Source organism: Notolepis coatsorum (genome assembly GCF_963971535.1).
Source record: "Notolepis coatsorum genome assembly, chromosome: 10".
Lineage (NCBI taxonomy): Eukaryota > Metazoa > Chordata > Actinopteri > Aulopiformes > Paralepididae > Notolepis > Notolepis coatsorum.
In genome coordinates this window covers 131,836,158-131,861,940 of record NC_140174.1, presented here as the reverse complement: position 1 = coordinate 131,861,940, position 25,783 = coordinate 131,836,158, and the positions used below count along the sequence as shown (strand labels likewise).

The window sequence follows — 25,783 nt, the reverse complement described above, 5'->3', positions numbered from 1 at the left end:
CATTCTAACTCAGACACTGCTATTGTTGCGGCCAATTTTGCTCTTATGCTATGCTCAGGTTGGGATTCCTTGTGGGAATAGGTTGGAAAGGAGCCCCAGAGAGCAAAATGACCCGCCGTGCGTGAATACGATCAACGCAGAGAAGCAAAGATGATTACATTTTGATTGGTTGAAGAGGAACCTGGTTGAAGAGGAACCTACCGTATCGGGGTCATCTAGATACTCGTCGACCTCCGAGTAGCTCAGGATGGTGTAGCCTTTACACACTCTCCAGAGCATCCTCTCAAAGGCCTCTATCTTCACCCTCTGGATCAGCCCCGAGATAAATCTGGGGGAAATAAACAAAAAGGTAGTAAGAAACAACAACTGAATCCTATCGTCATCATCACACAGTCATGATGCTCCTACAGCTTTGCACAATGTAGTCCCTCACCCCAACTTGGCACCAAGCCGCTGCATGCTGTTATAATCCATCATGGCGTCCTTCTCCAAGAAAGGAAACTCCTCGTACTGCACCTGTAAGGGCTCACGCTGTAAGACACGGTCCCATCACATCTCCATCATTACCACACCCTTTCCAACACACAGAAAGCCTTGCCGTGCTGGTTTAAGTAGGTAAACAGTAGGGGTGTAAAGGTACACGTAGTCGTACCGAACCGTTTCAGTGTGTACCGAACAAATACAACGGTATGTCTAATGACCACCCACCGCCACCGGGGGCTGTTTTTTCCCCACAATCAAATATAATTATTATTAAAAAAAATTACACGTCGATTATTAATTTCAATATAGAATATTCGTTGACAGCCCTACTACAAGTACAATTCGTTACTGCACACACTACATCACCCCTGAGTGGAACATCGAAAGCCAAACTTAACCTCCACTGTACCGAAAATCCGTTTTTGTGTACCTTTACACCCCTAGTAAACAAGTCATTAGGAAGACGCTGTCAGGTGATCCTGGCCTAGGCCTCTCATATGGAGCCCGTAAAACCAGTCGATTATGCTGAGGACCCAGCTGGGGTGTTTATGGCTGGATTCGATTATAACACAGGAGGTGGAAATTCTGACTTCCTACTAGGACAAATAAAATATCTGTATGATTTCTCAACCCCTGCCTGGCTCAGCGCCATTTGATGGTCACTCACATCGTATAAAAAAACGTTAATGTTGTCAATAGCTGTACATTTGTAATTATATTAGCAATAATATGTCGTTGTAAACAGTCTTTGTGAGTTGTGGTTCATGCAAGACAAATTGTACGAAAAAAAACTGCACTAAAAACACTAAAAAAAAATGTAGTGAGCATCCATGTTTTTCACAACTTTGTAGCTCTAAGCGCACTTAGGTTGGAGAGACGACACGTTCCTCACTTCCAGCTTCCCACTTCAGACCGTAAAACATCAAGACGGCTAAGTGGCGCAGTGGGCAAGGCGCTCGCCACTAATGCAGGAGATGCTGGGTTCGAGCCCAGCTCTCTGCATTGCTACCAGCTTGGCTCGTCGTTCATACTAATACAATTGGCAGTATTAGGGGGTGGGAAGCTGGTGGGTGGGGATCGGACGTTGTGGACAGCGACTCCTACAGGTCGGTTGGTGCGCCTGCGCAGCAGAATCAAGAAGCAACGAGGGCGGCGTGTCCCTCCCACGCAGACCCTCGCCGCTGAGAGATCGCGCTGTACAGGTGAAAAGATGCGACTGCTGCCTCCTCGAGTACCGGAGAGGACACGTGATGTAAGGCTTAGTCCACATTGCAGCCGGCTTGTGGGAGGCATGGCCTAACAGCGTTCGAGACAGGGGAGGGTAGAATTGGACAATACGAAATTGGGATGGGAGAAAAATAGAAAATGGGAGAAAAAAGTAGATACAAAAAAAAGAGTAGCACAACACATCACAAGCGCTAACCTCAGCGTTTCGGTGCACAAAGTTACGCGTGATGCGCAGCATGTGTGTGTACTCCGTCAGCTCCAGGAGATTCTTCTGCAGCTTCTCCTTGTTCCTGGTGACCTCGCTCAGCTCCACCTCCAGCCTCTGCAGCTGCTCCTGCATGTGGACAGAGAGACACCACGACAACACTGAGCGATGACCGCAGACATTAAATATATATATTATTGGGTAAAGCCGGCAGGAAGGAGTCAAAGAAGCGGCAAAGAAATTCACATATGATGGATTACACTATATAGGTTACAAAAAGTGTACAAATTAAGACATTTGACCATAGGGGTGTAACGATGCATCGATCATCCTAATGTGACGATTCAACTGCATCGATTTGAAAATGTTAAAAAAAGATTTTTTATTTTATTTTTTTATTGTTTTTATTGACCTATAGTCCATTCATGCTGAGTGAATCAGTTCCCCCAGCCACATTTGTGTATTCAACATATTTTGGGGAATTAATGTATCGAATCGAATCGTGGTAAAATGAAGAGATTTCATGATGCATTGAATCGTTGCCTGAAGAATCGTAATCTAATCTAATCGTTGTGAGGTGGAATCGTTACCCCCCTATTTGACAGTAATGAGAGACATGCGGATTGCCAACCATTATGACCAGGACATGCTTGGGCATAGGAGGGACCGGGTTCACGTCTCCTTCTGGCAGAGGGATGTCGGCTTTCTTGATTTCCCTCAGAAGGTATCCTGTGGAAGACACAGGGGTAGCTCTCGTCTTAGTCTCGTCAACACAAAGACAAATCGTGCCTCAGTGACCAAAACAATACAACGTTCTAAAACATTAAAAAAAACACAACAGAGGATTAGCAAAAAGTTAAGCAGAGTTCAGACAAATAAGACCCACAGGGCCATCGTCTGCGCTCAATTCAACGAGGAATTCCTGCATTCCTTTAAGAATCCCATCACAAACTTTACTCCATCTTTAGGACTAGAAGCACATCACAATTAGCGTTCTCTCATCTTTGGGGCCAGAAGTTAATCTCCAGCCACTGGCCTCCAATTACTCCTCTTCGGATACGAGTTGTTGTGAGAAGGATTAGGCCTATTTGGGATGAGCTCTTCTGCGGTTTGTCGATCAGCGTACCCTTACCAAGAATTCTCTCCATCTCTTCACACTTCTTAATCTCATTGACAAATTTCCTTTGGAATGAGTTGACACTGGGATTAAGCTGAAAGGGTAGAAGGAAAACAAGAGTATAATCAATGACTGACTGATACAACAGTCATCATTTTACACCAAGCAGCAACATGCAGGACAACGTGTCATAAATCAATGAATACATTTAAGTCTATTCACATACATGATTAATAAACAGTGAAATATAAGGTTACTTGTTATTCTATCTGCAAAGGTAAACAGGGAAATCTGTTCTGCTGACGTGAAAGTCAGTGACTGAGAGATTGAGAGATTACAGGCAGCAGTTATTCCACAAGGTTGCAAAGATCTACACGGCGTGATGTAACTTGCAACTTGTAAAAGAAAAACAACAAAAACTTTTGAACGTTATTAGCTGCTGTGTGGGGCAACACCTCGCTGGCGGCGGGTAACTTACATCTCTGAATTCCACAAGTCCCATTTCTCCAAGTTCGCCGATACAGTCATACGCCGACCCAGACTGGAGGAACAGCTGGGCCAAACACATCTCCTCACTTCGGAACAACGAGCCCATTTTGACAGCTCTTCCTTTCAGACGGTGGTGGTGCGCTAATATTATTATTAGGAAGCTAGGTTGGTCATTTAAAACTCAGCCTTTTGTTATAGCTAGAAAGTCACGAGTGGTCGTCGACCTTTTCCACCATGACTTCTGTTGTATTGCTGTCCGGTGTACGTTGATGATGAGCCTGTTTAGCCACCGTTAGTAGCTAGCTTCTTCTTAACGGTGGGTTAAGCTAGCCGGCTAGTGTGTAGAGTTGTTGCTTCATAGACTGTTGTACGCGGATACCGTGTGTGGGCCCGAATCATTAACCCACTTACTTACTTACTACCCGAAAGCTAGCAGCAGCTCGGTCGCATAATACCCCGAACTGCAATGTTAGGAGTTGTTATTCCGTTTCATAAAGTTGTCAAGTTGTTAGCACTGCAGACAACATAATTTTAGCAGACAGGTAGCTACTGACTCCACGTCACTTCTCTCGCTGGCCATTCACTCCAATAGGGGGTATCTGCAGAGCCGCAGAGCCAGGCTGGACGGGTTGGAGGCGGGGCTTCGTGGTCTGGACAAGTATTAGTGGTCTGGACAAGTATTTGCACTACTGCGCACCATTTTCAACTTCACTTTAGTCTCGTTGATTGATTGATTGATTGAAAAGTGTATTAACAGATTGCAGAATGGGTACAGTACAGCTCAATACATACAATAGACCTATCTCAAACCCTGCCCCTTTTCTTGATCCTCCAATCACAGCTGTCGCTTACCTCGGACTTCAGAGGTAAGCGACAGCTGTGATTGGAGGATCAAGAAAAGAGGGCAGGGTTTTGAGACAGGTCCATTGTTAAGAGGATGCAGACCTGAGAAAGACTTTCGTCTTGTTTCCATCAGGGTCCCCCATTTTCAATTCATCATATGACACACACGACATACAGATAGACAGTACTGCTACATCTATACATTTATGACATACCAGATTTTCAAATACAGTACTGTTTGTGATACTAAAAAAATCCAGAAAAAGAGTGTATATACATTTGACATAGAAACTGTGCATTGGAGGAGGTTGGGTAGGTGGGGTGGGGCTGTACATTGGAGGTGGGGGGGGGGTTTGGTAGGGGGGACACACACTGTACATTGGAATACTGACATACATTTGACATAGAAACTGTACATTGGAGGAGGTTGGGTAGGTGGGGTGGGGCTGTACATTGGAGGTGGGGGGGGGGTACATTGGAATAATGACAAAGCCATGCTAGTTTACATAGATCCCCCATTTTCAACTTACCTTCCCCCATTTTCAACTTAACTTTCGTCTCGTTTACATAGGTACATAGACAGTAATGTTACATCTAGACATTTATGACATACCAGATCTCAAGTCAAGTCAAGAGTTTTAATTGTCACGGCATACAAGTATACAATGAAATGCGGGTCTAGATCTAGTAATAATAGAGTAAACGTGTACATAGACAGTACTGCTACATCTAGACATTTATGACATACCAGATCTAGTAATAATAGAGTAAACTTAACTTTCGTCTCAGTAACAATGTTCATAAAGTGTTGAGTGCTACAGTGTAGGTTAGTTTATTAGGACAAGTGCATGACAGTAAGGTTAGTTAGGGTTAGATTTTTTTTATTCAGATAATGGTTGAAGAAGTGAGTCTTTAGTCGAGGCGAAATAATAGAGTAAACTTAACTTTTGTCTCGTTTACATAGGTACATAGACAGTAATGTTACATCTAGACATTTATGATTAGCGACGCTTTTATCCAAAGCGACTTACAAGTTCTGTACGACAAGCCATCAGGAAGGGAAGGGTTAGATTTTTTTTATTTAGATAATGGTTGAAGTAGTGAGTCTTTAGTCGACGGCGAAAGATTGGACGGGTTTAAAATTTTTTACTCTTTATACTCTCACGTGCTCCAGTCCACACGCATACACATTGCGCACTCCAACACATAGCGAGAGAGCCCCCTCATCCGCAATACTTGTCCAGACCACTAATACTTGTCCAGACCACGAAGCCCCGCCTCCAACCCGTCCAGCCTGGCTCTGCGGCTCTGCAGATACCCCCTACTCAACAAGTTGAGCTAAGTTCGTCGATTATTAAAACTGAGTGACGAATGTATAATTTACACTTGTGCCAATTGCCTACTTATTATTAACCTAGGTATTGTGCGAGCATTGCTAATTAATCTGCGTGGTTATTATTATTAACCTTTGCTGATTAACCTGCATGGTTATTAGGGGGGATTAGCGTGTTGTGACGAGCTAAACCAATCAGAGAGGGGCTTCGCTCAACCAATCAGTAGAAACAGGCGTCGGCCAATCAGAGAGCGTCTCCGAGAAATGCGGCTTGTTTAGCCCCGCCTCAAACAGAGTACAAGCGCCGAAGCCCCGCCCAGACGTTACTCCAAATGACACTGACTAACCTCGTTCCCAGTGTTATCTCCTCCATGAAGACACTGACGCAAAAAAAAAGTTTTCAGATAACGTTGACTTTTTACCTTTTTTTTATTGAAAAGTACAACATAATTATTTACATCCACATAAACGTATTTAAAAAAATTAAACATTCTTATAAATAAAATATTCCACTGGAAGGGTCATGTTCATCTTCAAGTTAATCTTCCATCATGTCCCATGCATTTAGCAAGATGTGCTGATCTGTATCACAATCAGTATTGTCTCACTATCCATCCACTTGCATAGCTCTCCTGTCTGCCTGCAGTCCTTCTCAGGAGGACCCTGGGGTTTAAAGAGAAGCACTGCGCCAGGCCTGTCTTATTTGTCTCCACGGAGTCCCCAAAACGGAGGCAGCAATGAAGAAGAAGACCAGGATGAGGCCCTTGGCCAGTGACTGGGAATATGGCTCGCCTGTGGGGAGGAGAGGAGATCACAATCATGTGTATTATAGGTGATATGGTGAAAACAAACCTCTTTCTGTATCAATAGAGGTTACAATGTCCGCTTAGGTATGGAAAATCACGTAATGTGATTCAATCGATGTTCATCACACTGCACTGCATGGTATTATAGCTATAAACAAGCACTTATGGACACATAAGAGAGAGGAGCTTGAGCAGTAATGTGACTGCCTAATACAGATTTTTCTCATTTGGATATTTGGATATATAAAAAAACTGTACTTTTATTTTATTTTTCATTATTTGTTATATTATTTTTATTTTTATTAAATTATAATGTAAAATATTGTAAGGAAGGGGCAGGGCTTGATCCGTTAATTTTTTTTTTTTTACTTCCCCCTGTTCCTTCTCGAACACTTATTGTATGGAAATAGTCTTTGACTATTTACTTTTTTGTTTTTTAAACTTGTTTTATGTTTCTTAAGGCGAGCACAGAAAGACTCAGAAGAAGCTTCTATCCCCAGGCCATCAGGCTGCTCAACGAACAATAAACACTATGCAACAACCATCAAATGCACACAGCACACACACCCCCACGCACACACTCACTTAAACAAACAACACACTGCAGCACCCACTCTACACACTTTAGATCACCTAAACACACTTTACACTTTATATTTATTGGTAAAGGATTTGCACTACAACTCGTACACCTTACTGTAAATTGTACCTAAATTGTACCTCATCCCATTTCTGCTCTGCACTATATAGTATTGTATATTAGTACATTGCATAGAATATTGTATATTGTATGGTAACTCAGTTACTTCTATTCTGCATCGAACATTGTACATATGTCTATACTGAACACTGTGACCTTTTGTACTTCTATTTTACATGCTATACTATTTAATTTCATACTATCTTGTCTAGCACAGTCTCTGGAGCGTAACAGTAAGAAGCATTTTGTATAAAAGTATTCTGTACTTCTGTATGACAACTATTAAAGAAACTTGAAACTTGAAACTATGTTCGAGACAAATCAAAATCAAATCAAAATCAAATCAAATATTGATACATTGTCCAGTCCTATTTAGAGACACATCAATTGCCAAATATAAAGGATGTACCGGAATTTGTCTCTGTGACAATGGTGCATAGACAACATCAACAACTTACAGAGTTACACAGTGCGACAGACACACGGTAGTGACCAATAGACACCACTACATTTTTTTTAATGTTTCCTGCATTCTGGTGAATTTTAGTGCACATGAATCACAAACTAATGGGCCAACAATTGCTTAGTACAATCTACTGTTATAAACCTAAAATAAAACCAAAGGTATATATTTTAAGAGGGAGACAACACAAGGACTAACGTTTAACCGATATTTATTAAATAATAAATAACTAAATAAATAACTATAGGCCTACATAAAGGAAATAGAAAATTAGGTGTGGACTTCAGTTCATCAGTGGTTGTGCAGGGTGTCGAATGAAGTTTACAGGTGTCAAAGTACATTAAGTGTGAGATGCAAAAAAACAAATGAACATAACTGCTTAGTTGTAGGTACTGCAGTTTCATGGCACAAAAAAATAAAATGTCTGCAGGCCATTTAGCAGTCCAGGCCTGCTGAGAGGTCCGCCAACTCATCTTCGCTATCACTAGAAACACTTGATATAAAAAATGTATATATATATTCATTTATTTATATATATATACTGTATATATTACACACATTCTTTGAATGCAGGACACCAGGAAAACTCACGGTGCTCCCGACAACATATACCGACAAGATACAGTATATTCTACATATTACTATCCATATACTTTCAGTACCATGATATCAGTGCAAGGAGCAAGTAAAGTGAGCGTCCAGCAGTGCATTAGTCCAATGTACCATTGGGTAGTTCGATTCAATATAATAAAGGCAACAGGTACACTTGTTTTGTGGAAATGAACTTTGGCCGCTTCGTAAGAACAAAATTACACATTTACGGAGAAAACGGCCAGCACAGACTCACCTGTGTAATACCTAGTGATGGGAAAGGCCAGCTCCGGCCAGCACACATCATTTCTGTCACAGTCGTACTCTGTGAAGTTGATCTGAAACCTGGAAAAGAGAAGGTCAGAACAAGGGAACAAACCATAATCACTCTCAGAATCGATAGAAAATTAAATGACTTGTTTAAAAGGAACACAGCAACATTATGGGAAATTTGCTCATCGTCTCAAGAAGAGAGACACCAGCTTTCTCTCTGTGCGTTCAGTAGAAAGCTATGCGGTTGCACGTTAGCCTAGCTTAGCACAATGAATGGAAGTGGACAGGACCAGTAGCCTAGCTTAGAGTCCAGGAGGCGTGAATACTTTGGGCAACCAACATGTCCTTCCGCATTGCTCTGATTGGCCAGCGATCGGCCAGCCCTCTACACTCGTTTTCCCCCTACGCCGGTAACCAGAAAAGTCACGTGAAACACTGCAGACCACTGATTGGTCAGAAGAGAGACGCGTCACTCGTTGGAGGCTCTCCACAAAAACAGAAAGCCGCCATCTTTAATGTCTCGCATAGGATTTCATTTGCAGCAGGAACAAGTGCAATAAACAAAAAAGGATAGTCACTGTGTATTCTGCCTCATTTATTGATGAAACAAAACCGACATCAACACAATTTGCCACCGAGCGGAGAGTTTAGTCTCACAAAAAGCTCGCCTGACTTGTTAAGCTTGTTGTTAGGTTAGGTGCTAATGTTGTGCTAGCGTTTTAGCATGGCTATCGTTAAGCTAAAACCAAAGATTTTCGCCCATCACCCCGTTTTAAACAGCGTAAATACGACATTTCTCTCAGTTTTTAAAGCAATCAACTTATATACGCCAACTCCCCCACACCTTAGCTAGTATCCCTCCGTTTTTAACAACAATCCGACGGTCGCAACATATTTAAAACACATAATATTCATCGCTAGTCATTACACTCCAAACCCCTAAAACCAAAGATTTTCGCCCATCACCCCGTTTTAAACAGCGTAAATACGACATTTCTCTCCGTTTTTAAAGCAATCAACTTATATACGCCAACTCCCCCACACCTTAGCTAGTATCCCTCCGTATTTAACAACGACCTCAAGTACTTCCTATTTAGCTCCTGTATCATAACACAAGCGTATTTGTACGCTCTGTAAACGAGCACCTGGGGGAGCCTCATGCGCATGCGCGGCGTAGGGAACGAGCGTAGAGCGGCTGGTATTCACGAAGGAGAGCGCTGGCCAACGCTGGCCAATCAGAGAAACGCGGAAGGACATGTTGGTTGCCCAAAGTATGACAGAGATGTGTTAGTTGGCCATGGCCAACTAGAGGAAACTGGGTATCTATCTTCTTGTCTGACTCTGAAGACGGTAAGTGGATTTTCCATAATGTTGGCGTGTTCCTTTAAACATAACTGCTGTCTTGATTGTGAATTACTTTTTGCTTGAGGGAGTACCTGGTTTTGGGTGGTCCTGTGTTTACAGGGATGTCAGTGAAGGTGATGGAGGAGGTGATGGGGAAAGACTGCGTCTCCACTGGGTCCAGACAGGGAGAAGAGTCCCCTCCCCCACACTCAAACCTCCAAGTGGACACACTGTACCTGCAACACAGCCACACAACAAGAGACGAGGATTAGGCGTATGGTTTTGAATGACTTACAATCCTCTACAGATCTAAAAAAAACATTATACTTATAATGGTTTATAAACATCATCTATTTGATTACATGGTGTATTACATTTTACTTCAATCCCTTCACCCCTAGTTTTGTATTATAGAAGCATTGGAAGCCATTGATACCAGTTCAACTGGGAGGATGAATTGGATTACTTTTTTATAAAAAAAAATATCTCTGCTCCAATTATTGCAAAAAAAGATATATATATATATATATGTTGCGGGTCCGAAATTAAATGTATCACCTCCCTACTTTCCATTTCCCCACATGGAATGCACCTAGTGGCTGAATGTTATTTATAGCACCTTTAAGAAACCTTTATATTATCCATCTACAGGTCAAACTCTTCAAGAAATACGTGAATATATATTGATATGGATCGGGGGTTTAAATCACTGTACGGTCAACCACACACCTGACTTCCAGGCTGAGGATCTCCCGCTGAGGCACCCCCTCCACCACGCCCGTGACAATACTCCTGACGTGGATGTGCTGATGCGATGCGACCCCAAAGCACGAGCCACCACCGGTGCCTTCCGTAGGGCTGCTGGAATTGGGCGTCACGGCTGGAATGTGTGCGTCGTCGGTGGGACAAAGTATAGGAACCGGAGAGAACAAATTAAATAACTGAATCCGATTAGATTATTTAGTATTCTTATTGAAGACATGCTATGTACGGACTGTTCATGCTTCTCTTAGCTGTTAACTTTATGTCAATTATTATTATTATCTTTCATTTTGATTTTCTTTCTCCCTGCAATTCATTATTTAACATGATGTGTGCTTGTATGTATGTATGTATGTATGTATGTATGTATGTATGTATGTATGTATGTATGTATGTATGTATGTATGTATGTATGTATGTATGTATGTATGTATGTATGTATGTATGTATGTACCTATGTATAATATACAATGTGTGTTCTATGTCCAAATTCTGTAATCAGGGTGATGTTGAAAAAGAGAGCTTGCTCTCAACTGTCTTCCCTGTATAAATAAAGGTTTCAAAAAGAAAAAAAATCCAATCAAATTAGAGAGATGTGTTTTGGAATTCTGAGAAGCAATTATTTGCATTCAATTAACACGTTAGAACTCACAGGTAATGTTCACCCAGTCTGACATGCTTAGGGAATCTGGGTCACCTCTCCTGGCCACGTGTGTTGCAGTGACAAGGGCCGTCTGGAGTGAAGCAACAGTCTCTCTAAGGGAGAGATACAAAAAAAAAAAAAAATTATTGTATTTTACAGATGACAGGTGGAGCTGTTACACAACAATAAACTCACCTCAGAAGGTTGCACTGAGTCAGGTTCTGTAGGTTGACAGACAGGAGACATCCTGCGGTTGCATTCTCTCCAAACAGAGCAGGCCTCATCTCAGCAGCGTAACAAAGCCCATCACTCACTGTTGGCAGAAATACAAGAGTGGGCTTTATTTATACTATATTTATTTATAAGTTTATACACACAGCATATAACACCATACCTTTCCATGAGTGTTTCAAACACACAGTAGGCCATATTAAGCTTCAGTTAGCGTTGTATAATGAGTCTGTAGTTACAGATTCAGATTCACACTCAGATTCAGGTCTATCTATTAAAGATAAGAACAGCCTACAGAACATATTGTGCTCCAAAATAATTGGAGTCAAACAGAGAGACCTATGTTCTCTCTGGGCGGACCAGGTGGTCAAGAAGGCGATGAGCATCAGTAACCAACCTCTCCATGCTCTGTTTCAGCGTTTTTTGCGGTTACCTTCTGGCCGCCGTTACGATGTTCCTTTGAGTAAGACCAACCGTTACTCTAAATCTTTTATCCCCTCGGCTATCAGACTTCTAAATTCAAACAGTAGTCACTTTAAGTAGCCTATACACCTAGTTGTCTTTTTACTGGACTGTGTATATCATGGAATGTTGTTGTTGCTGTTGTCGTTAAAATGTTTTGTTACTTGTGCAAAGCTACAAATTAATTGCCCCACGTGGGATCAATAAAGTTGTCTGAATCTGAATCTAAATCTTCAGTTAGCGTTGTATAATGAGTCTGTAGTTACAACTGACCCATTTCAAACCCTGCCCTCTTCTTCTCACAACTGTTGCTTTCCTCTAACAAAAAAGGTTTGTCCAAAGGAAGCAACGGTTGTGATTGGAGAATTGAGAAAATCCTCATGATATTGTGGGGCAAAAGGAACATTACCTGGTTTCCAAAGATTGATTGAGGTCCTTTCTATGATTCCATTCTCAACAGTGTCCACAAATCCACCGATAACACGCCTTCCAACCAGATACCCTGCGGTCATAGAAATGTAAACAGTCAATACTTCAGATATAAAGAAAGAGAACCAGTTAAGATAATATTTTCCTTTATTGATCCCCTTGGGGAAATTCAGGCATCATAGTAGCATGGGGGGAGGGGGTACAGGTATGGGCATGGTAATAGTAGAAGACATAAATATAAGCAATACAATTATAGTACAGATAAAAATAAGCAGTGTAAAAAAAATGTATTAACTCTGAATATAGGAATATGAGCAAGTAGGCAGTATAGTCAAAGGTGCAGATGATGGTCTGTATGCCCCATCAGTTATATTATACGTTACAATAAATATATGTTACATATGTTCATTTTCAGTTAACTTTGTTTGTATGCATAGTTTTATAATATTATATCAGACACCAAATGCATTGTCGGTAAGATCAATAGGCAAGATGTGTAGACCACTAATTAACGTTAGTTTACTCTTATGTTTAACAGTTTTCCGGACATCATCTTATGTAATGGCGACAGTTGTGATTGGAGGATCAAGAAAAGAGGGCAGGGTTTGAGACAGGTCCATTGCAGCTGGACCCACGCTCTCAATTCACCTTCTTGGGAATACGTCTGGCATATCTCTGAATCTATTTCTCCATCCGAAACAACAGGTATCATTAGGTCAAGTAGCATTGCAGTAGAAACACGTGACGCAAATCCCATTTGAGTTGCTCAAGAGCGCCCGGATAGCTCAGTCGGTAGAGCATCAGACTTTTAATCTGAGGGTCCAGGGTTCGAGTCCCTGTTCGGGCGATAGTTTTAAGTCATTCCTTATCATTACTACAATAAATATGGACAATAACAATTCAGATAATCTGAATATATACTATGAGTAAGTAAAGTATACAGTATACACAGGTGCAGTATACATAAGGTACCCTAACTGGCATGATATACGTCATAGTCTGTGCAAGTTAGGTGGTAAGAGTCGGACACAAAGAAGTTACAAAGAAAGACCTGCTCGACTTGCACTAACCTGGATTCCCTGAGTTCTGCTCACCCATGGGGTCTCCATTCAGAAACACTGCAGAATACCTCGCTGTCAGAGCCCCTGTTAGGAAGACAGAAGACATAGTCCATCAGAATTAAAGTCTCAATGGTCATAAATCAAGTAATGGGTAAAAACCGGAGGACCTTACCACTGGTGTTCAAATGGATAGTCCCAACGGTGCGTGTCAGCAGGATACTCATGAGGCCGTTTCCTTGCCAGAAGAGTTTGTAATCCAAGGCCAAGGTGACATTTTCACACACCTGCGTCTCATCTTCAGCTACAAGATATGTGATCACATAAAAATGTTAGGGCTGTCAGTTTATCGCGTTAATTAGATTAATTAATTACACAGCAAATTATCGCGTTATGAAAATTAACTCAATTTTAAAAAAAATGTAATCGCCTGACAGCACAAACAAATTTGTAACTTTAAATATGTTAGTATTTTTTTAATGATCAAAATAAATGTTTTGTTGTTGTTGGTCTTGTCATGTTTGTATTGTCTTGTTAGATATTGTGAAACAAATAAGTAAAAAAACACTTTAAATAATAATAGAAAAAATCAAGTCATTTTAAAGTGTATTACCTACCTGGAGAGGCAGTGGTATCTCTGTTCGAGACGAACTGACTCAGGTCAACAACCACTTCATCTACTACGTCCACTGTGACGAAACCTGAAAAACACGCCACAGAACCATCAAGAGACACAGAGACAGTCACACCCATCATGAGACACAGACAGTCGCACCCATCAAGAGACAGTGACAGTCACACCCATCAAGACACAGAGACAGTCACACCCATCAAGACACAGAGACAGTCACACCCATCAAGAGACACAGTGACAGTCACACCCATCAAGAGACAGTGACAGTCACACCCATCAAGAGACAGAGACAATCACACCCATCATGAGACACAGAGACAGTCACACCCATCAAAAGACACAGAGACAGTCACACCCATCAAAAGACACAGTGACAGTCACACCCATCATGAGACACAGACAGTCGCACCCATCAAGAGACACAGACAGTCGCACCCATCAAGAGACAGTGACAGTCACACCCATCATGAGACACAGACAGTCGCACCCATCAAGAGACAGTGACAGTCACACCCATCATGAGACACAGACAGTCGCACCCATCAAGAGACAGTGACAGTCGCACCTATCAAGAGACACAGTGACAGTCACACCCATCAAAAGACACAGTGACAGTCACACCCATCATGAGACACAGACAGTCGCACCCATCAAGAGACAGTGACAGTCACACCCATCAAGAGACAGTGACAGTCGCACCCATCATGAGACAGAGACACAGAGACAGTCACACCCATCAAGAGACACAGTGACAGTCACACCCATCAAGAGACAGTGACAGTCACACCCATCAAGAGACAGTGACAGTCACACCCATCAAGAGACAGACAATCACACCCATCATAAGACACAGTGACAGTCACACCCATCGAGACAGTGACAGTCACACCCATCATGAGACAGAGACAGTCATACCCATCAAGAGACACAGTGACAGTCACACCCATCATGAGACAGAGACAGTCATACCCATCAAGAGACACAGAGACAGTCACACCCATCAAAAGACACAGTGACAGTCACACCCATCATGAGACACACAGTCGCACCAATCAAGAGACAGTGACAGTCGCACCTATCAAGAGACAGTGACAGTCACACCCATCATGAGACACAGACAGTTGCACCCATCAAGAGACAGTGACAGTCACACCAATCATGAGACAGAGACAGTCATACCCATCAAGAGACACAGAGACAGTCGCACCTATCAAGAGACAGTGACAGTCACACCCATCATGAGACACGGACAGTCGCACCCATCAAGACACAGAGACAATCACACCCATCATGAGACACAGACAGTCGCACCCATCAAGAGACAGTGACAGTCGCACCTATCATGAGACAGAGACACAGAGACAGTCACACCCATCAAGATACAGAGACAATCACACTCATCATGAGACACAGAGACAGTCACACCCAGAGATGGTAGAGTGACTGTAAGATTTTGAGTCTAAAATACGAAGCATGTTATTCAAGCGTGTAAGTCAGACATTATAAACTGAACATGTCCTTGCGGACAGCAGCTAAGTTTAGGTTTCACTTACAGAGTAATTTTAACTTCACGTCAACTCAAGTAGAGAAAGAAGTTTATAGAGACCTTAGTGAACATGCAAATGTGATCACAGCCAAACAGACAGCATGGTCTTTACGTGACATACCCCCTTGGCCATTCTTCACTTCAACCCTCAAATCAGCTGGTGCCGTGTGTAATGGAGGTCCATTTGGGCAAGAAGGGAGTGGAGTTACACACTTTACATTGAAGTTTCTCAGAAACGCCACAGGGGCATTGTCCACACACCGTCCAATCAGAGAGCTCTGTGGAAAGAAAATATGGAGGGCATTGGCAAAAGAAACACACGCTCAAGACAGACACACAATATAACTACACACACACACACACACACACACACACACACACACACACACACACACACAACTAACCTGAGGAATAGTGAAGAACCGGTCAGTCATGGTGAATATGGGATATCCTTGGCGGTAGTCATTAGTGGGTAGTGGTGCTGACAACACTGGTCTTTGGAATGAAGGCCCAGGCTTTGGTGTGCTGGAGGTGATACGGTTTATTATTATTATCACCACTGGGAATATTACAAACAAACATGACCAAAGAAAACAAGTCAATTCCGGAGCACATGCAGAAACACCTCTGAATTGATGTATTTGTTGACGTTTCGGTCCCGATGACCCTTCGCGAGACCCGAGTCAACAAAATAAATCACTGCAGAGGTGATCCTGTGTCTGCAGGGATTTACTTCTTGTTTGGACTTGGATCTTCAGGGGAACTGAATCCTAAACACTAAAAGACATTGCAAAATTAAATTCAAGGACTTTCAAGTACTTTTCCAAGCACTATTTTTAATTTTAAAAGGACATTTAAAAGGATACAATTCACTTTTAAATGCTGTTTTTTATAGAAAGAAATGTTGGATCCAATAGTTATGGCTTAAAACCAATTTCCCACAATTAGTTACACTAAAAATAGAATTCTTGATTCAGAACAATTTGATCATGGATGAACAAAACTTTCAATGCGAATGGTTGATTTGAATTTCAATGACTTTTTAAGCACCTTGTTAAAAAATCTGCTGTTTTCAAGGAATTCCAGGCCTTGAGTTTTTTTTGTAAAAAATCAAGCACGTTAAGCACTTCAAGGACCTTGTGCGAACCCTGTTATTAATTAATATTAATTCGGTTCATAAAAGGAATGTACTGCATGTCACACTGCAATTGTCCTCACATAGTTTCCCCCTGGTAGAAGAGTCCAAGGTATGGGTTGTTCTCAAGCAAGGAGTTGACACACAGGAAGGGAAACCAATCCGGGGCGTTCTCAGCGGACTGTGCGGAGCACTGGTAGTCCGGTGTGGGAGGGACCTCCCCACCAAAGGGTCCCAGGAGACACTGGGACTCGAATAGTTTTAAATCTTCGGGTGAACAGTCCTGTTAAAGAGTGACATCCCATTCACATAGGAACATGGTCAGCAAATAGGCTTATGTCTCCAAATACAGTATACTGTGCCCTTACTGCAGAATACGTGTGTGACAGACTAGGTGTTGAAGTGAATACCTTGTCACAGCAGCAGCGAACATCACAGGCTCTGAGAGTGAGATCACAGGGACAGGAGCCCAGCGGTTGGTACACTTGGTTGGGAATGACTGTTAAGTTGTTTGGGACAGAATGGAAGAAGATAAGATAAGATAAGATATTCCTTTATTGATCCCCTTGGGGAAATTCAGGCATCATAGCAGCATGGGGGAAGGGGGGGGGGGTACAGGTAGTAAAAACAACACAAGCAGTGTAAACAAATAGGTCAATATAATTTACTATCTAACTAACTGAAAAATATATTCACAGTGTCACATAAGGTGCAGTATGCATAAGGTAGTGTTATAATTTACTATCTACTGAAATATACATTATTCACAGTATCACAGTATCCACTGAAATATACATTATTCACAGTATCACAGTATCCACATAAGGTGCAGTATGCCTAAGGTAGTGTTATTGTCCTCCTTGGGTTCCTATTAGTCCTAGGTCAATGTCTGGCAGCAGTCGCTGCCCCCTGTTGTGGAGCCTGATGGCCGCTGGTATGAAGGACTGTCAGAGGCGGTTAGTTGAGTGTCGGGGGGGGTATGAGTCTGTGGCTGAACGAGCTTCTCATCTTGACTAGCTCGTCGTAGAGGGGGTGGTAGGGGTTCTCCATGATGGCAGCCAGCTTTCTTCTCATCCCCCTCTCTGCCATCACCTCTAGTCTAGGTAGCTCGACTCCCACCATGGAGCTAGCCTTCCTCACCAGCTTGTTGAGCTTGTTTGTGTCCCTTGAGTTGATGTAGCCTCCCCAGCATGCCACAGCATAGAAGAGGACGCTGGCCACTACAGACTGGTAAAATGACTGCAGCAGTCTATTGCACACGTTGAAGGGCCCGAGTCTCCTCAGGAAGATGATTATATATATATATATATATATATATATACACACACATATTTGTCTGAATATACCTGCATATTCAGGTATAAAAACTCAGCTCCCTTTTATTAAAACAACATTTCACTGTATGATTTGTAAAATGGTCTCTCAACTTTTTTCCTTTCCAAAGTAACTTGGTCACTCAACTAGCACTGAAAAAAGGCAATGAAATAACAGAACAGCGACATTATACTGTACCTGATCAATTGTATATACTTGTACATATATAATATACATATATATATACCCATAACTCTCTATGATATAATAACTACTACTAGTAGTACTAATTTATACCTAGTATAATTACCTGTACATTGTATATTACTATTGCACTTTATTGTTACATTTGCACTCTGGTTGGATGCCAAACTTCTTTTTGTTGTACTGTACTTGTGCTGTATAATGACAATACATTTTAATCTGATCTATGAATCGAATCTATTATTATTGTTAATGTTATTACGTCACTTCGAGATACCACTTTGAGCCACTAACTGGATGACTGACCCAAGGTGGGAACGGGGTGGAAAAGAACCCAACCCGAGCATAACGTAAGAGCAAAATGGCCACAGTGTGAATACGGTCAATAATGTCCTCTTGCATTAAGTGCAAAATGGCCACAGTGTGAATACGGTCAATAATGTCCTCTTGCATTAAGTCCCTCCCAAATCAAATCAAATCAAATGTATTTATAAAGCCCGAAATCACAAGGTAATGCCCCCATGGGCTGTACAAGTCATCTTTAAACAAGTCAAGAAGAAACATCACAATAAATCAAGAACAAAATCCACCATAAAATCCAAATATGCAACACTCCCAGACAGTGGCGGCCGGCCGATAGGGGCGCTAGAGCGCCGCCCTCCCTAGTTAAAAGAAGAAGAAGAAGAAGATTTTTTTTTGGGCCCTATAAATGTGTTTTAAGTATGTTTGTGTTTCCAATGCACAATATAACGTTAACCCTTTAATCGCCAAGGACGCCGTAACACGTCATTGCTCGCCATGCTTAATCTGCCAATGACGCCGTAACACGTTATTGAGATCAATATTTCTAAAATCTGTGATGGCAATCATATTTCTCCCGCGGAGACTTGAGATCTACTGTTGATCTCCTCTCAACTCTCCAACGGTTTAAGAGCGCCATCTGGTGGCCGATGGCGGATCGCCCAAACAGCAAACCGGAAACGGAAACTGGTGCTCATCCAAATTCGGTCTGACCACTCGCTATAGCTCCCGGGACTCCATCTTGACACACTGGATAATCGATCGCTCACCCTAACTCAATAAACAACATGATTTGGACGTATATACTATTATACAACCTGGAGATGGATCGCATATTTCAACATCCCATAATAGCAATCTTTTTGCTCCACGCTCATCGCCCAATGGCCCGAGGAGACTGGGGTAAGTTTCAGCGTTTATTTTTACCGCGTTCGATACAAACTGCTCTGATGACCATATCACCTACACTACATGAATCATCTAACGTTGGCCACGGAATTATAAACGATCCCCCCCCATCCGGTCAACATCAGATGATAAGTAGTAACTTCTAGAAGCACGTACATTTGAAATTTTTTATCTGGCGCCGATCGCTATCAAACTGTATTTGATCATCAATATAATGCATTTAGGGCTATAAATCACATTCTGCAGAATGCTGCAGAAAACGATAAAAACATATTTATACTTTAGACCGTATTTTAGTATGAATATGTGAATGAAAAAGTAGAACGTTGCTACATCCTAAACGATAGATAATTGACGTTGAATGGGCCATAGTAATGTCAATTTAGCAATACAATTTAAAAAGTTATAGCCCTGCAAAGAAGGGGAACTTCTCCATAGACAAATAGAGCTGGCAGAGGATGGTATAAGGATGTACATAAGCGTGGCAGAGAAAGGGTTAATATATCAAATATAAATAATTGTTTTCTTTAACACTTTGATTGCCTAAGGCTAAATTCATGATATACCATAGGTTGCCAGCTCTATTAGTCTATGGATAAGTACCCCTTCTTTGCAGGGCTATAACTTTTTAAATTCTATTGCTAAATTGCCATTATTATGGCCCATTCAAAGTCCTATATGTATTGTTCATTGTGTAGCAACGTTAAACTTTTTCATTCACATATTCATAGTAAAATATGGTCTAATGTATAAGTATGTTTTCATCTCTTTCTGCAGCTTTCTCCAGAACGTGATCTATAGCCCCAAATGCATTATATTGATGATGGAATACAGTTTGATGGCAATCGGCGCGATATAAAAAATTTCAACTGGACGTACTTCTAGAATGATCTACGTATGATCTGATGATGACCGGATGGGCGGGGGATCGTTTATAATTCCGTGGGCAGCGTTATATCATTCATCTAGTGTGGGTCATATGTTCATCAGAGCAGTTTATATCGAACACGTTCAAAAATAACGCTGAATCTTACCGTATCTTCCTCGCGCCGTTGGACGATCAGCGTGGTGTAGACCGTTTTCGATTATGGGATGTTTATCCTGAAGAACCATTTCCAGGTTGTATACTACTATATACGTCCAAATAACGTTGTTTATTGAGTTAGGGCGAGCGATTGATCATCCAGTGTGTTGAGATGGAGTCCGGCTACCGATCGCGAGTGCCCAGAGCACATAGGATGAGCACTTCCTGTTTGGCGAGCCCCTCCCTCTTGGCCGATCTGCCGATCGGCCACCAGATGGCGCTCTCGAACCGTTAAACAGTTGATGGGAGCTCACCAGTACATCTCAGGGCTCCGGAAAGAAAATATGATTTCGATCACAGATTTTTGAAATATTGATATCAAAGACGAGTTCGGCAACTTGAGCATGGCGGGGAAGGACGCCTAAAAACGTCTTCCGGCAGCCAAAGTGTTAACAGGAAGTGACTCATTTCTCTCGGGCTAGACGCAATAGGAGTCTATTCTTTCCGTAGCCGCATTTCTCTCGGGCTAGACGCAATAGCGCCTTACATCCGTCGCAGCCAATCAGTGCGTAACGCGCTGTGCGTTGAAATATGATGTATTATGATGGAAGCCTGGCGCTTTTTCAAGCGATCTATCATCATCTAAGCAAGCAGCGTCTATTACCACTGTAACTGAGGGGTTACAAAACCCTGACTGTATTAAAGATTGTTTAGATTAAACCACTACTAAATATTATTACTTGCCAGACAGTACAGTTAGTTAAATATGGCAGACACTCAATAGACGGCACGGGGACAAAGAGATCACGTTTACAGTATTTTAATAGCAATATCAATATACAACTGAAATTAGTACGTTGCTATTTTATGGCGAATGATAGTAGAATGTCAGAGTATCAAAGTCAGTGGGAATGAATAATTCCTAGGTTAATAATACTCGACCGGAACGCTGCATGGAGTGAGATGGCAATACAGGGCAAGCGAGGGGTATAGCTGGAGACTGGTGATTTCCCCCACGGAGTGGTAAGCTCCAGAGGAATTGAAGAATAGTCGGACACTCCTGCTGGTCACTGAAGAAAAAGGGGTCTCGTACGGATCCAGTCTTTGTAATCCAAGTGCTCGATAGCAGGGTAATAGCTCTTAATCCAGGGGTGGGCAATTATTTTTCCCGGGGGGCCGAATGAGCAACTGAAAATATGTTGGGGGGCCGGGCCAAAATTCCAAACTCAATTATGCATAATATAAATTTTATTTCTATATAAAAAGCAGTAAATGGCATTGTTTTGACCCCTGGTAAGAGTGTATGTTATTATTTGGCAATTAAAAGGTGAGGTTATAGCTTTCAAAAATATAATTTATTCAAATAGAATTTATTTCCAAAATGATAAACAAAATGTGAAACATTAATAACAATGGGATTTTTGAGTTTCATATACTATTGAAACAAGGATTTTCTTAGCTTTCTAAAGACATCACATCATCTTATAGCAAAAATAAACAAGACATGTCACTGAACTGTGTAAAGAAAAGTGTCCCAGTTTTGTAGCCTTTTTTACTTTACATGCCTATATTAAACATTTTATGTTTTCAGAACTGTGCAAAAAAAAGAAAAAAAAATATCAAGTGTCCCATTTCACTTGTTATATTTCCACATTTTAGTGTTCTTCAGTTCTTTTTTTTCATTCAGTGTGAGAAATCCAGTCTCTGTTGAGCTTTAACAAGTCCATCAAAGTCAGGTTGCATGTCTGAGGTGGAGATGCGAAGCACAGCTGCCAGATGTTCATCAGTGAGAGAGGATCTGTACCTGGACTTGGTAAACGGCATGACTGAGAATGTCTGTTCACATATGTAGGTGGATCCAAAGAGAACCAACATCTTCTGAGCATGTCTCCTAAGCGTATACTGTGCGTGTGAACGTTGACATGAAAAAAAAAGTAAAAAATAAAAATAAAAAAAAATATTAAAAAAATACATTTTTTTTAATTTTTTTTTAATTTTTTTTTATTATCATGTAATCTTTCGCGGGCCGGTCAGAATCATCCCGCGGGCCGGATCCGGCCCGCGGGCCGTACAATGCCCAGGTCTGTCTTAATCCAAAGCCCGACGGCAGTGATGATAGCTAGCTAGCTTCGTCCTCGAAGCTAGCCCGATGCAGGTCTTCAGGTGTAGTTAAATCCAAACGCCAATGGTATTAACTATGCTCTTCTCCACGGTACTTCGCTTACACAATTCACTATAATAGACCAACAATGGTTCTACAATATCAGGGTCGTATCTAAGGAGCTACTAGCTATACGTAACGATACACCGCGGGTAGGCTTCCACTGCTCACATGTCCAATCGTTCTGCTGTTAGGTTACTCCACACTTCACCTCGTGTTCTGATACTCGTTACGTTAAGTTCACACACACTTGCTTGCTAGGTTAGGTTCGCACTTCACTTCACCAAGGTTCACGCGCGCACTGTTCACACTATATATACTCAGAGTGATTTCTAGAGCGCAACCGAATTACTTGTCCGGAATCAATGCGCTGGCCAAGGGCATGTCTCAACTTGCCCGGACACGTCTTTGAACTTGTCTGGGGGGCGCGACTGCTGGCGCCGCCAATGTCAAGGGCGGTGTCCAATGAGGCGGGCGAATAATGCTATGATTCAAACGGAGGCTTAAAGGTATATAGCTTATATATATATAAATAATATACAAGTTATATAAAATAATAAACGTAGATTCTCAGTGTTAATCTGGCCCTTCAGAACAACCACGTTTCAACTAAACAGTGAGTTGAGTTAATTCTCTCTCTCTCTCTCTCTCTCTCTCTCTCTGCATGCTGGGAATGAGATTGGAGAGATTGGAGGTGTGGAGGTGTGGAGGTATAGTGAGTTTTTTTCTATCTTTATCTATCTATTTTGTTAATTTGTTTATGGGATATTGTATTATGGTGTAGTGTTGGTGTGCTGTGTGTTTTGGTGTGTATAGGGTTAAGTGGGAGTGTTTTGTTTGTTTGGCTGTCGGCCAGGCTGTGTTGCTGGCTGACGTGAAACGCCAATATGGATTTTTCCAAAATTGGTAGAAAGAATGGCATTAAGATATCTGTTCCTAATGTGTCAGTAGAGAACTGCAGTTTGGCAGTTGGAAATATTGTCGGACACAGAAGCATTAAATCAGCTGCGAGAATGAATGGAGGAGTAGTGATTTTTGTTGATTCATTGGACAAGGTGCACACACTGGTTCAATCAGGAATTAGTGTGGATGGGGTTTTTCTTGCTGTGGAGTCTCTCTCCACACCAGGCAGAAATGTCTTTATTTCCAACATCCTCCAGTCAATTTCATTTAAAGGGTCACTGTGCGTTTCTTGAATCATCATTACATCACATCTCTTCAATTTACAGAGTTCTTCCTCATATCTCTGGCTCCATTTATATTGAGTGTGGAAACCTTCATATTACTCATGATCTCTAAAAGGAGTGTACAACAGAAAAAAACACACTGGAAGTGTCCTAAACTACCTGGATTCTGGTTTCCCTTCATTGTGTGTTTTATTGTGCTTCACTACAATTTTCTTCAACCTAAAAACCTCCTGGGAAGTGTACCCCCCCCCCCCCTTATTCCTTGTTTTCATTTGAAGTTTTGCTGAATTAATAAACATCTCCTCATCTTCAAAATAATCTCTAATTTCTACTTTCTTCATGTTCTTTGATTGTTGCAAGAATTTTTGAATCTCTTTGACTGTATACCGTTTCTTCTGTTGTGATTCAGGCACTTGTGAATCAGTGAGAAAATCTTCATCTTCTTCACTACTCGTTTCAACATCCTCCTCACCCTCCTCCATACTGGACAAATACTCTCTTTCCTCATCCTGCTCCACCTCCTCCTGACTCCCTTTGACAACACTCTCCTCTCCTTGTCCAGCCTGAGAGCCACTATTGTCACTTCCCTCCCTTTCAACTGACTCAGGTATATCCTCCCCCCCCACCACTGTTGTCATCCAATGTCCTACTATTTACATTATTCATCACATTCAACTCTTCCTCCACTATCTCACTGTCAATTGCTGTCACTTTCTCCACTGTCTGGCTGTTGTCATTATCCACCACATTTGGATTCCCCCCTCTAGTCCACTGTCACTTGTTGACCCATTTTCAACTGTCTGGCTGTTTTCATTAGCCACCACATTCGTTTTTCTCTTTCTCCGACGTGGTTGGGGAAGTTGTTTTAAGCCACTTAAGCAACAGTAGTGGAGGTGTGGCTGTCTTTTTCTCCAGGAATTTTATGCCAAAATCGTTCGTTGTGGATGTAGGTTGTTGGTAGTTAAAGCCAAATATGAGCTTTTTAATATTGTTTTTGTAAATGTTTATGCTCCAAATGTAGGATCTACCAGGGTTCAGTTTTTAAGTGCAATTGGAGTTGTTTTAGGTCAGTGTGAGCCTGAAGACTTTTTATTTTTGGGAGGGGATTTTAATTGTACGGAGAATGATCAGATGGATAGGAATCACAGTGAACCACATCCTGCTTCAAAACAAGCTATGAAGCAGCTTGTGAACAATAATGATTTAATTGATGTATGGAGGGGAATCCATGAAAGGCAATACACTTGGACTCAGGGAACAAACTTAACTTTTTGACTTACCAGCCATTTGGCTGGTAGATTTTAAAAACTACCAGCCATCCAGATCTTTTACAAGCCAAAAATTATAAATAGCTTTTTAGTATATCGCCATGTGTTATTATTACTATATAATACTCTCGTATGCTATTTTCAATTAATATCATAAACAACATAAGGAATATTAGCCTAATTTTGAGTGGACTGAAGGAATGAGTCGGCGTTAATAGTTTTAAATGCAAATAATTTATTGCGAATTTATTTACAATATGGAAGCAAAAGAATTAAAGAACATATTAAAACAACTTCAAACAAGATAAACAAATCCATACTTGCCACCTACAAGGCAACAAGGGATGTTAGCGGAGTCTGTAATGCATCCAGCCTTGTATGGAATAATAATATAATAATATATAATATCATGCATTGTTATGTAAACAATTCCACTGGGTAGGCTTTACAACCATAATTAGCTGAAAGTGAAAGCCGACACACCTATATGAACATGCTGGACTAACGTTATAAAAAAAACACAATAAACTTACTCGCACATCCAAGTCCCTGTATGGTCTTGATTTTTTCGCTATAGCGTGGGCGTTACGGAATAGTATCCGCATTTTAGCCAGAGTCGACTCTGACAGCTTGGTCAACAGT

At 41.5% G+C, this 25,783-nt stretch overlaps 2 protein-coding genes across 2 annotated transcripts in view; both read right to left on the bottom strand.

Annotated features, from left to right (window-relative positions):
- LOC311235189 (V-type proton ATPase 116 kDa subunit a 2-like) overlaps positions 1 to 4,079 on the bottom strand; it is a 42,685-nt gene extending 38,606 nt beyond the window's left edge. Inside the window, exons 1-6 of the mRNA XM_084322561.1 lie at positions 3,511 to 4,079; positions 3,048 to 3,126; positions 2,547 to 2,644; positions 1,907 to 2,044; positions 434 to 531; positions 202 to 328 (exon numbers count right to left, since the gene is read on the bottom strand). Coding sequence (XP_084178687.1) covers positions 202 to 328; positions 434 to 531; positions 1,907 to 2,044; positions 2,547 to 2,644; positions 3,048 to 3,126; positions 3,511 to 3,627 — 657 coding nt within the window. The 5' untranslated portion in view covers positions 3,628 to 4,079. The remainder of the gene's footprint in view (positions 1 to 201; positions 329 to 433; positions 532 to 1,906; positions 2,045 to 2,546; positions 2,645 to 3,047; positions 3,127 to 3,510) is intronic.
- Positions 4,080 to 6,107: 2,028 nt separating this feature from the next.
- Positions 6,108 to 25,783, bottom strand: part of tctn2 (tectonic family member 2) — a 30,023-nt gene continuing 10,347 nt past the window's right edge. Inside the window, exons 5-18 of the mRNA XM_084322688.1 lie at positions 17,185 to 17,273; positions 16,858 to 17,057; positions 16,044 to 16,164; positions 15,761 to 15,917; positions 14,077 to 14,160; positions 13,635 to 13,763; positions 13,472 to 13,546; positions 12,382 to 12,474; positions 11,475 to 11,592; positions 11,289 to 11,392; positions 10,604 to 10,754; positions 9,967 to 10,110; positions 8,514 to 8,602; positions 6,108 to 6,489 (exon numbers count right to left, since the gene is read on the bottom strand). Coding sequence (XP_084178814.1) covers positions 6,368 to 6,489; positions 8,514 to 8,602; positions 9,967 to 10,110; positions 10,604 to 10,754; positions 11,289 to 11,392; positions 11,475 to 11,592; positions 12,382 to 12,474; positions 13,472 to 13,546; positions 13,635 to 13,763; positions 14,077 to 14,160; positions 15,761 to 15,917; positions 16,044 to 16,164; positions 16,858 to 17,057; positions 17,185 to 17,273 — 1,676 coding nt within the window. The 3' untranslated portion in view covers positions 6,108 to 6,367. The remainder of the gene's footprint in view (positions 6,490 to 8,513; positions 8,603 to 9,966; positions 10,111 to 10,603; positions 10,755 to 11,288; positions 11,393 to 11,474; positions 11,593 to 12,381; positions 12,475 to 13,471; positions 13,547 to 13,634; positions 13,764 to 14,076; positions 14,161 to 15,760; positions 15,918 to 16,043; positions 16,165 to 16,857; positions 17,058 to 17,184; positions 17,274 to 25,783) is intronic.